Raw genomic sequence first — 12,829 nt, 5'->3', positions numbered from 1 at the left:
TTATATTTTTAGGAAATATATATTAAAATTACATTTCATAATTTTTGTACACTTACAATTAGACAGACAGACGCTCAGTGCTGCACAAAAGTCAGTAACACCCTTCAGTTATTCACCTCCCAATCAAAACAGCCATTAAATGCACATCATCAAGTTTTCAGGAGATATTTCTGAGAAGACGAGATATGAAATAATCCTCTGGTATAAGGAAGGAGGAAGTTCTTCCTTAGGAAAAGTTTCCAAGTTTCCAAAATGTGAGTCTCGAACAACACTGAACATATTTGGATGCAAAACCAGCTTCTAAGACTGATCTTTGGAGGCATGCCTGCAGGTTCTTTGAGGAACGGAAAGGGAGTCTCCTGAAAAGAGTGGAAGCTGGACTAAAGGTAAAGAGGGACACACTGAACACTGAATAATGAAACATTTAGTTGAAGCTTTTGTGTGATTCTGTTAAACATGTTTTCTGGGCATTTAATAGCACTGAGAAATGGATAAATTGGGTTTTAACTGGAAATGAACGAGAAACAAAACGAAGGGTGGGTCTCTGACTTTTGCCCAGCGCTGTATATCCAACATCTACACAGAATCCAAGAGAAACTAAGCTGATCATCTGTCATGTCAACTTCTTTAACGGTTCATTCCAACACCTCAGAATGTGGTTAATTCAGACGTATCGTTTCACATTAGAAGACTACTGGGTTACATAATTCATTAAGGCTACGAGTCATGAATTTCAGAGATAACCGTAATGACTATTCTCTCCATTAGAGGCACATTATGCAGCATAACGGAAGTCCATATGCGACTAAACCTGAAAATGCGTGGCCGTTATACAGCTCTGTTATATAACTCCAGCATTAATCCACTGAATATACATTTTGAGGAAGAACATTGTGCATTTAACCTACCTCCGGAATACTTCTTTGTGATTTGTGTGTTCTACAGTCGTGTTTCTGGGTTCGGTAGGTCTTACATGCCATCATGGACCATCTGCCATAGACCATTAAAAATGCCATCTTCGTGTAACATTTACAATTATTTGAAAATGTACGCATTTCATCAAAAATTCAGCAGGTTTGACAATTAAGTGCGAAAAGTTGTTTCTTATTGCTGTGGTTTTGGAAAGAAGATCACCATTGGCTTGAGTTAGATGGACGCGGCCACTTTAGATCTCAAAATAGTGTCTTCGATCTTCACAGTTTGGCTTTTCCTGGTGTCAGTTGTAGATTCTGCAGCTTCATGGCCATCCCCATATTCCCAGTGATCTTTAGCTTGCCTTGGAAGAAGGCCTTCGGATGGATGTGTCGGGAGACAGCAGCAGAGAAGAAAGGAGGACAAAAACGGTCAAGACAAAAACTGGTACAATTGGCATTGCAGTAAATGTGGTACTGACAGAGCCAGTTTATGAAGAGCCTGGCCACTTCCTATTTCCCCTGTTATATCAAAAACAGGACTGCTAAATCAGCAGAGGGCACCCACGAGGGAGTCCTCAATGAATGGGAGTGAATGGAACCAAAGGGCTAAAAACGAAAACGTTAAAATAGTTTCTAATCACTCGCCCAGAACGTTTCTTTAAATTTTAGAAAGTAGAAGGATTTCACTAAAAAAAAAAAAAAAAAAAGAAAAAAAAAAAAAATCTCACCGGTATGTTTCCTTTCTTCTACAGCAAACGGGATTTTGGGCAGCAGGGGGCGGGCTTTACTGCTAGAGTGGGATGATTGATGGGCGAGCGGAGCAACTCATTGGCTGTTCTTGCTCACTGATGTCATGAACATACATGAGGCACCGTTTTAAACTCCTATAACTTGAGTTTAAAAGCTCTTAAAAATAAAACAGCGGTGTTAAAATGGTTTATGCTGTTCTGTGTTCAGAAAACTATTGCACTCTTTTACATTAAAAACGCTGAAGCATTTATAAACTGTTTAAATATTAGATATGGAGAATTGGAGCGTATCAAATATCAACCCATTCATTTTGGACTCACCCGGGAGCGCCCTCTAGTGTATGAGTAAACCGGAAGACATTGCAGAGCGGGAATTCTCCTCTCTACAAGTTCTCTGGTACTGATACTTGGGCTGTGTTGATTAAAGAGTGGCTACACTCAAGACCTTTCTTTTTTCAACACTAGCTGAAATGCACCGTTCTGTAATAATAAGATATACCAGTTTTATTAACACATCTTTCCAAACAGTAAAAATGGCATTTTAATCGCGGTCAGTTCTGCCTCAGCAGGGCCCCTCTGGGTCAACTCTGCTGTACGGACACGTCACAGTAAGCAAATCAGTCAACCAACGTTACCACCCCCCCCTGACGATGCCCTACTTGTGCCCAGAGCCATGTAGAGAGATGGCTCTGCTCGTGCTGCGCTCGAACATGATTCAGCCATTCGACGAGCGAGAACATCGCCGTTTTGGATGTTTTTCCATTTCTATCGTCTCATCACATTCAGCCTGTTTAGTTTTCTAGTTAGTTATTATTGCCAATTCTTAGTTACTGTATTAGTGGATACTGTCATTTTTAACCTTATACTGAAACATTCACTGTGTGATTAGGTGACCTGACGGACCAATTAAGTGAGGATTCCTGCAATACTCCACATGCACAGCTTGCAGAATGTAAGGATTCAGGGCCACTGCAGCAAACCCTGGGTGACCAGTGAGGCAGTATATGACCCCAACCTGCTCACATCTGTGAACAACCTGTTTGGTATGATACAGCCTCCCTGTTTGAATCAAACAGGCAGTATAAACAGAGCTAGGCTGGGATGCTGGTAACGCTGGAGAACAGCTGGTAGAAGCGAACCTGCTTAGTTTACAAAGGTTGGGTTTGCTTTTTCTTCATGAACGTTTAACATACATTGGCCACCACCCTACTGCAAATGTTCTCAACACACGAGAGATTTGTACAGGGCCCATAAGAGCACCTGTACAGAAAGAAATGACACCCTAATGGCCCAACAGAAGTTCGTTTTTCATAGCTTGATGCCAAACTGAACGAAGCTTAGACAGTGTTCAAAGAAATCCACTGTATTTAATCAGAATCAGGTCAGCACTATGTTGACTCCTCAGCGACTTGAGCCAGTGGCTCATACTGGTGAGGCTCAAGAGACCCTGCCTGATCAGATACACCTTTCCTCGTCAAAGAAGGACCTCGAAGTTGCAGAAGTGCCGTTTGATCGTCACTCTCCATATTTTCTAGTAGCCAACGTAGGCTAGCTCTAAAAAAATACTGCAACCCAGCCCACCCAGTCACCCAGTCACCCTCGCAGCCCTACCTCCAAACCCGTAGATCACTGCAGTGCCCCTCCCAGCGCTCCCCTCCCATTTTTGAGCATCTTTCAAAGTTGAGCCAGGGGTGGAGTCAGCTGAACACAGTGGGGTGCAGTTACACTTTAAAATTTACATTCATTTCTAATGAACAGCTTGCTGGTTTATCAGTGGTGACGTGCATGCAGAACGTTTTCAGGCTCACATTCCGGTCGGAAGCTCAGCATAAATGGGCACAGACACATAATAAGCTTAACACGTTTCGGGGAATTTGGCACGATTCCATCACATAGAAAAGGCCCAACTATTACTGACAATGATGCGCAGATGATAATTCTATAAAATTGTCCTGGCAGGCTTGATCGTTACTAATGGAAGCATCTGTGGCCTTCAAGCCGCACTTATAGAGCAGCGCTTTACTGTGGTAGGTGGGCCACAGACATGGGCTAAGAGGGGCTTATCCTGCATCCATTTCAATCCGCGCTCCCTCAGTGAGCCAATACAGTGAGTGATAGAAGTGCTCAACAAAGATTTAATCAGTTTGACAGCACTCACAGTCTGTGGATTCAGCTTCCCGGTCATCAACTCAAACAGATCAGCATCTGCCATGGAAATGGTGCAGTCGGCTTTTTTCCCTGGAACAAACGACAAAAGACGATATACACCAACTTTAGTAAGCGGAAATCTTTTGTTCAATAAAGATACAAACTACTGATCAACATACTTTAAACTATAAATCAATGAACATCAGTTCAAGCATGTTTAGCTTCATTTGGAGTTTCGGAAGCTTACGCTCAGTCCCAATTTCACCCCTCGCCCCAACCACTCAGCCCCAACCCCTGCATTTTGCATGTTCACGTCTAGCCAGTAGGGTGTCCTGATTACTGTTAAGACAGAGGGGCAAGGCAAAGCGTCAGGGTTACATGGCCCTCAAAGCTCCAAGCAACCAAAGAAACCCACAAATGTGAGAATTTTCTCTATTAAAAAATGTAAGTAAACATTTTGTTTTCTCAATGTCGTTTCAATGTATTATGGTCCTTTTCTTCACAACAAGCATAAAATCACTAATAGCATCCTGATGTCTCAGTAGCTAGCTAGCTAAATTTCTTGCTCCACCTTAAATGTCTGAGGCGCCAGAATGTAACTGCAGCACTACTTAAGGTGGACGAAAAAATTAGAACAAGAATCTGGTGAATATCTGACTTCAGCTTCATATCACTGAAGAATTAGTGGTGGGTGATAATAAATAATTGCCCCCCTCTCTGAAGGTGTATGATGCCTTAAATGTAACTAAAGCCCAGCAGTGAGGAGCTGACCTTCACCCTCCTCTGCTGTCCCTGCAGACGGGCAGAGTCGCCTACAGAGCAGCGCTGGTAGCTGTTAATGAAGTGAGGCTCTTTTATTGGAGGGTCTCATTTCAGAGGGAAGATCTCAACCACTGCCCTGTAGCTCAGTTCCAAGGGGAATAGAGACACTCAAACAAGGGGTAGGGGTAAAAATAAGAAATGGGGTTGGGCCTTAGTCTTGGGTCTTTTCTTGTAGACTGCCCTTTCAGCGCACACCACAGGTTGTCAGTTGGGTTCAGATCTGGAAACTGAAAGGGCCGCTGCAAAACCGAGATTGTCGTCCTGCAACCATTTCTGTGCAGGTTGTGATGTGTGTTTGGCTTCATTATCTTGCCGAAAGGTCCACCCACAGCCAACTTTCAGCCTTCTGGCGGATGCGGACAGATTTTGGGCTAAAATCTCTTGGCGTTTAGTGGAATTTATTATGCCCTTGAATTTACTTGAGCCCCTGGACCACTAGCAGCCCAAAAGCATCCATGTATAATTTAATATAGTTAAATTTTTTTTTTTTTTTTCCTTGTTTCTTGAGCAGTGCTATTAATTCTGGGGTCAAGTGTATATTATTTTGGAATACTTACTACTCACATTTCCAAAAGAAAAAAAACATACTTTTTACTCACTTGACCTTCTTACTTGTTTGTTAAAGGTTTCAATGATCAGTAGATGTTTCTCTTTTTTCCAGCAGGTCGCTCATGTTTTATATTAAAAAAAAAAAAAAAAAAAAAAAAAAAAAAAAATCAGCCAAATTCTTATGATTTTAAAATGAAAGTCTTTCCAGAACCAATACCACTCATTAGTCACCACATCACCGCATACTTTTATACTCCATAAGTATTACTTTGTACCACTTTTATATCGTATGTTTGCATTTTTTTTTTCTGCCAGTAATTTTTTGTGACTGCCAGTGTATGAAATTCTCTCACGGGGTTTTACTACACTTTGTAAACAAGCTTGTCGGTGCCCATTTCTAACATTTCATGATTCACGTTTGTTTCAGAATGTAGCAGAAATAGAACTAGAAGGAGAATATGCAAGTGTCCGTCATGTGGGTGTCACTGCGATACTAATTAAAATGAAGTTTCTGTCACAGGAGGTGGTCGACTGGAAAAGAGAAGTGTGTGCAGGTATTAAACGACCACAAGAAAAACCTCTGTACTGTGGAACAAACGGTCCCCAGAACTCTCTACTAGCTTTTCAGCAGCATGTTGAGCAAAGCTCAGTTCTTCACAGGTGCTGCAGTACAGCTTTATTATGGATGAGGGTTTTGGTTCAAGGCAGAAGTTTCCTTCTGTTTGTGAAATGTGTAGAAACAACAAAACAGTTTCTTGTTCTGCCCTGTATTTCACTCATTTGCATGTCTGTTTTTTCATCAAAATGTCATTAAATTGTAATTTAAGTCTTCGTTTGAAAAGCGCATCCCTGCTTTGGATTCTGGGAGAGTTATAATTAAACACTGCCCATTAAACAAACCAATTAGACATGGTTGGCAATACGCATTCCAAATGTCAGTAGTTGACTTGGTTTGTAAAGAGAGGACTGTACCACATGCCACAATGTGTAATGTGAATTTTAATATGCATGCAACCCTTTTTTTATCCCTACCCCTTGTTTTCGAGGGATCTCTTGCTGCTTAGAACTGAGTTACGAGGTGTAGTTGTTAATCTTCCCCTATGAACTGGGACCCTCAAATAAAAAGAGCCTCACTTCGGTGGGCAGTCGTGGGCTGGAGGTTAGGGAACTGGCCCTATGACTGTAAGGTTGCTGGTTCGATCCCCAGCGCCGATAGTCCATGACTGTCCATGAGGTGTCTTTGAGCGAGACACCTAACCCCCAATTGCTCCCCGGGCGCCGTGGATAGGGCTGCAAGTGTGCTCACTGCCCCCTAGTGTGTGTGTGTGTGTGTGTGTGTGTGTGTGTGTATGTGGTGTTTCACTTCACCGATGGGTTAAATGCGGAGGTGGAATTTCCCCGTTTGTGGGGTTAAAAAAGTATCTCTCAAGTTCTGAACAGTACCAGCGCTGCTCTGTAGGCGACCCTGCACGTCTGCAGGGACAGCAGAGGAGGGGAAAGTTCAGCTCCTCACTGCTGGGCTTTAGTTACATTTAGGGATCATACGCCTTCAAAGAGGGGGCAATTATCTATCATCCCCCCCCCTAATTCTTCAGTGATGTGAAGCTGAAGTCAGAGATTCTCATTTGAATATTCCCGCTGTACTATTTAAGGTGGAACAAGAAATTTAGCTTGCTAGCTACCGAGACATCAGTGTGCCATTATCAATTTTTATGCTTGTTATGAAGAAAAGGACCAAAATACAGTGAAGTTACATTAAACTAAGATAAAACGGTGGTTATCAGAATTTTTAAGAGGAGAAAATTCTCATATTTGTGGGTTTCTTTGGCCGCTTGTGCTTTTCTCTCATAACACTCCATCCAGAGGGCGTCTCTGAAAAACATCAACAAAAATTGGGACACCCTATCCCTAGGCATGAACATGCAAAAAGGAGGGGTAAGGACTAAGTGGTAGGGAAAAGGCATGAAAAGGGACTGGGTCTAACTGTGAATGTTCTGCATCAAGGAGTGGTCCAAGATTCCTCAAAACAAGTGTTCTCCAACCACAAAAAGTTACGGAGAGTTTTATTCTTGGTTCACAAAATAATAGTAATAGTGGCTGGTGCCAATATTTTTGAGCCTTATGTTCTCAAACATAACCTGTGTTACTAAAGACAAGATATCTTGGTCACAAAATGCAGTGTAAAAATAAAAAATATGCAGCTTATTTCATTTTTAAAGCCCAAAATACATCACACCATGCATGCGTGGTTCATTAAATACATTGACTTTGCATTTTCAGTAATAATTCCATGCCAATAATTCTGGAGTTGACTGGAAAAGCAAAGCCAAAACAACTGCTGAGCACTTTCATTTAGTGACCCTTATTAGTTCCACATTGGGGAAATTTTACCTCCGCATTTAACCCATCCGTGCAGAGAAACACCACATACACACTAATGAGCACACACTAGGGCGTAGTGAGCACACTTGCCCGGAGTGGTGGGCAGCCCTATCCGCAGCACCCAGGGAGCAGTTGGGGGTTAGGTGTCTTGCTCAAGGGCACCTCAGGTCATCATCCAACTGTTTAATCAAGCAGTCCAGGCATAGCTTTATTAGTGGGCGAACGAGGCCAACTAATAAAACAGACAAATGTCTTCACTTCTGTTCACATTCACAGCCTTCCAGGAAAACTATGCCCTCATGTCATAGTGCCATGACCACCTGCTCTGTACCAAACGTCAGGCTGCACCAACACCCCCCCGATGCTCTTGTTAACCCTAAAGGAAAAATATAAAGCTCACAAACCAGAGTCGCTGTCCACCGAGCCTTTACCATGCTTCACATCCACGACCCACAGTGCTTCTTTTCCGCCGGGGCCGTTTAGCACTTTAAAGGCGAAAACGCCGCCAATTTTCTTCACAAAACTCTCTCCCTCCTGCACAAAGGAACATCAAGACATTAAAGTCTGCAGCCAAAGTGCTTTCCACCTCACTGGACAAGACTTCGTACTCTTCACAGATAACAATTACGTGCCGTCAGGTAATTGCCAGCAATTATGCATTTGAAAAAAATAGAGGGTAAAAAAAAGGACCTGCATTTCAATATAAAACTGATTACATTAGCTAAAAATTCTTCTTGTGATTTGAATGATTACTATGACACACCTTCTGAGAATTCCAGCCATTTACCATCTTTTTCTAATCATTATTTTACAATTATGTCACCAGTCAAAACCGAATCTTTTTCCATTTTATTAAGGACATTTTGACCTAAAGGCTTCCACTTAAAAGTCTTAAAGTTGTTCCCAAGCTCTATTTGAGCTGGGTTAGTTTTACCCGGGGGAGGTTCAGTTACCTGAAGAGATCAGGGATTTCAGTCCAGCATGACACTGAAATGTCTGCATTTCTTGCTAAGCCTTAAGTACCTTCTATTATTTGCCAAGCCCAGAGCTCCTGCAGTACTAGCGGTCCTGTTCTAATCGAAGGCAGTGCAATGTAACCGTAATGTAATCTTAAAACCTGCTAACAGACAACAGCACATCTTTTTTGGCCGACCAGGAGAGAAGGCTGGCCGCCAAAATGGACTGACTTGGCACCGTTCCTTTATGCTTCAAAACAAGACTGCGGTAATCTGTGACCATTTTTAGTGATCAGCTAATTAGAACGTGAAGGAAAATGAAATGCTCGTCTTACTCCTATCTAATATCTCATATCTAATATCTCATCTCAGAAATATCTTTACTGGAAGTTAAATAACTAGGAGGTGGTCTCTGACATTTGCACAGTACTGTGTCAGTTTGAAGTATAAACCCTTCATTCCTGGTCAAATGGCTGATGTGATGTCAAATTGGCTGAAATGAGTTTAAAGCCTAGTACAGGCGTGAGCAACATGCGGCTCCGGAGCCACATGCAGGTCTTTTACTGCCCTGTTGTGGCTCCACAGCAGATTTAGATTGGTAGGTAATAATAAAATATTCCTCCTTTACAGTAAAATAAAGCTCGGCTGATCCTTCAACACAGTTTAACAGTAAATGGTCTTAAACGCTGGACTTAATGTAGCCTATATCTGTTTATTCACCAACCATTATTTTAACCATACAGATTGGCACACAGACTGCTGGTCACCACAGCAACACAGACAACAGTCTCGCCTAGCTAGTAACTAACAGAAAGACGAGAAAGCTTTAGGACGAATGTCGATAATTTGTTTCCTGATACGCTTAATCTGCAAAGAGAAACTGTCACAACGCTAAAAAAGTCGCGAAGCTGTAGCGAATTCTCCCGTTCCACCTTAAATAGTGCCTGAGACGCCAGAATGTAACTGCTGCACGGGGCAATTCGAACAGGAAGCTGGCGAATGAGAAGCGACTTCAACCGTGCAAAAATCCAACGTTAAGAGACATTTTACAAGAAACTACTCCACTTTTATCGAAGTTTCCTGCCAGAGATGTGAGAAAAGCAGTTATAGCTGAGCTAAAGCTTAAAGAAAGTCTGTCTGCGTTTTTGTTTATATCAAATAGATTTTTTAGTCTATACTGATATTTTTTGTCTTATACTAGTTCATTAGCACATACTGAGCCATATTTCTAGCCAAGAGGGTAAAATGGAGATAACATGTTATGGCTCCAAGGTGGTTTGATTTTTCTTGAAAGGACAGACTGGATCTTCATAACATTTGGGCTGCCAATCTGCCAATACTCTCCACCATAGAAAGCATATTTAAAAGCACTTTTCTCATCATACATACATGAAAAACAGACAAAAAAGAGAAAAAAAAACCCAAAACAAAACAATTCCTCTTAATGGCTGATTCTTTCCTACCTCCTTCAGCCTCTTCTCAATTTCCTTAAAAACTGCGTGAGCTTTAAATCCCTCCAGATCAGCCGCAGCACTGGTGGGCACTGCAGCTATCCTTGAGCTGGGAAAACATACAAAATACCGGACAGATTTTCTATGAAATGTGACTTTGCGGGGGAAATAGCGCGACATGGACAAAGTTCAAGGCCCTGGAGATATGGCGAGCCTCCATCAAAGTTGATAGTTCAAAGATTAGGCAAGGGGGAACCTTCACACCAACGACTGTAGCTGAAGTTCAGAAGACAGGATGACCTACTCACTGCAAAACCTAGTACAAAAGAGCAAAGAAACTGTTGCCCTGCTTTGTACAAATATAAAACAGGTGTATAGAGATCGAAATGGAAATTTATCATGAAAAATTCTCTCATATTAAAGGTGGCACTGTTGAAAGGAATGGTCACCAAAGGGTGAAGATATGTTTGGTGCCTGAAGTTTGCTTCTTTAGTTCTGCACTGAAGCTACAAGCCTAATAGAGCTACCAAGTAATGGAAGTCTGTGTCACCCAAACATTTTCAGTTCTGTTATAACAGCTTTGTATTTACAGCACAAAACTAAAGAAGCAAACTCTGGACACCAAACACGTCTTCATTCATCGGCTGCTTTTGGGATAAAAGAACATTCAATACATCTGACTTTTGAGTGAACTGTCGCTTTGACCTTTTCAAACCGAGACCACCGGTGGGTCCAAAACGCACTTGGTCATGTTCTTCATAACGTTCATACTCCATAAGCTCCATTCAGAAGCTGGGCGTCGTGTGAGGCTGTAGCTCTTCTCTCCAGTCTAATAGACGGTGATGTCATTTTAAACCCTTATAATAAAAGAAGCTGAACTTTGTTTTTCTACTGAAAGTCGACCCGTTTTTCCCCAAATCTGGGCTCTAAACTATAAACAGAGGGCGTCTCTTCAGTGATCTGCTCTGGAAACATCACTTTAATAAAATAACACAAAGAGCGTCGGAGATTTTTGGCTTTCAGTGGTATTCAGTCAGATGAAAACCTTGTATCTCCATTTTTGTATCTCTTTTTTAGTCTTTGACATAATTTGAAAATGCCTGTTGTCCTTTACATTGTGGGTCAATTCCACAAAGAATGCACCAAAATGACTTGAGAAAAACTCTGGTTCCATTGACTTGCATTAAAAGTAAAGTAGATTTTTTTTCCTTCTCCTCCAAAGTTACGATTTTGGAGATATGAGGTTCTCTTCAGACAACAGAGATCTATTTTACACAGTTACTGAATAATGTGCCTTACGATTTGGTCATGTAAATTCAGACGGACCAACCAAAACATACCCTGGTGAACATCACTATAATATTACATGGCAGTCTATTAACTGACTCATCCTTATGGGCACATAAACAAAACCTACTCACAGGTCTGATTTTCAATAGTAATCTGAACTCACTACAGCAAATACATACACTTCATATTAATTACATATGCCAACTTTATCAGATGCTATGCGTCTTAAATGTACAGCAATACGAATAACTGCTCACCTCGCTTCCTGAGGGAATCCCATCCTGTAAAGTGTGACCACCACAGCTCCACCGAGGCCGATATTGTGCTGCAGGGCGACCTTTGCCCCAGGGACCTGCCTTTTACCAGCCTCCCCTCTTAACTGCCAGCACAGCTCTGCACACTGGGCCAGACCTGACCAATTAAACACACCACAGATTTCTAGGTGAAGTTCAAGCACCTGAGATAGACTGCAGCAATGAAACACGGCAGAGTTTATTCAACCTGGAGAGAAGGTCAAAGAGCCATGAAAGTAGGCCAAAGTATCACAGCAATCAGACAGCAGCGATAACATGAGCCAGTCCAGAGTAATCGTTACAGGCATGCAGCATAGTATAGGACTTTACAGGCATTGAAGCAGAAATGAGTCCAAGACGAAAACCTTTTAATAGCGACTTTGTTAGCTTAGTGAGTTCAGCTGCCTTACTGAGTAGAGGATATTCTTCATGAAAGTAACTTCGATAAGTGAATATAACTCTAGACCATACGTTTCATATATAGAACCTAACAAATGTGCTACAAAAACAGCCTATTTTGACTTAAATGTCTTCAGGATGTCACAAATAACAGCACGTTTACATATATTCACCTATTTGGCCTACAGCGGTTTAGCCCCGCCCACTCACACTAAAGCCATGAGTTTCAGCCTGGACTCCTTTTTGAATGTTAACTGGTCTTAACCTCTCATGTTCCTGGGTATGTTTGGGTTTGTCCATCTGAATTTGTGACCGAATCGTAAGGCAAATTATTCAGTAACTGCATGAAATAAAATAAATAAATAAAATAAATTACATGATTTATTGTAAAAGCCCCTCAAATGAACAGAACGTGTGTTTTATGATCTACACACATCACTACATGCTTACAATTTACCACTGAAAGCCAAAAATCTCCGTCGCTCTTTGTGTTATTTTATTAAAGTGATGTTTCCAGAGCAAATCACTGAAGAGACGCCGTCTGTTTATAGTTTAGAGCCCAGATTTGGGGGAAAAACGGGTCGACTTTCAGTAGAAAAACAAAGTTCAGCTTCTTTTATTATAAGGATTTAAAATGACGTCACCGTCTATTAGACTGGAGAGAAGAGCTACAGCCTCACACGACGCCCAGCTTCTGAATGGAGCTTATGGAGTATGAACGTTATGAAGAACATGCCGAATTGCGTTATGGAACCACCGGTGGTCTCCAGGAGTTGAAGAGGTCAAAGGCACAGTAACAAACAGCCCATTTAACTCAAAGGGACAAAGCGAGGCTGGAAAAAGGCCATGTAAAAATTAACAATGGTTCACAAAATC

General features: G+C 41.7%; 1 protein-coding gene across 1 annotated transcript in view; it reads right to left on the bottom strand.

Annotated features, from left to right (window-relative positions):
- scp2a (sterol carrier protein 2a) overlaps positions 1-12,829 on the bottom strand; it is a 28,523-nt gene continuing 15,694 nt past the window's right edge. Inside the window, exons 12-16 of the mRNA XM_017703395.2 lie at positions 11,519-11,672; positions 9,984-10,080; positions 7,969-8,098; positions 3,822-3,901; positions 1-1,289 (exon numbers count right to left, since the gene is read on the bottom strand). Of these exons, the coding sequence (XP_017558884.1) occupies positions 1,194-1,289; positions 3,822-3,901; positions 7,969-8,098; positions 9,984-10,080; positions 11,519-11,672 (557 nt within the window). The 3' untranslated portion in view covers positions 1-1,193. The remainder of the gene's footprint in view (positions 1,290-3,821; positions 3,902-7,968; positions 8,099-9,983; positions 10,081-11,518; positions 11,673-12,829) is intronic.

Source organism: Pygocentrus nattereri, chromosome 2, assembly GCF_015220715.1.
Source record: "Pygocentrus nattereri isolate fPygNat1 chromosome 2, fPygNat1.pri, whole genome shotgun sequence".
NCBI lineage: Eukaryota > Metazoa > Chordata > Actinopteri > Characiformes > Serrasalmidae > Pygocentrus > Pygocentrus nattereri.
Note: the sequence above shows the minus strand (reverse complement) of the source record. Positions and strands in the feature narration are given on the sequence as shown.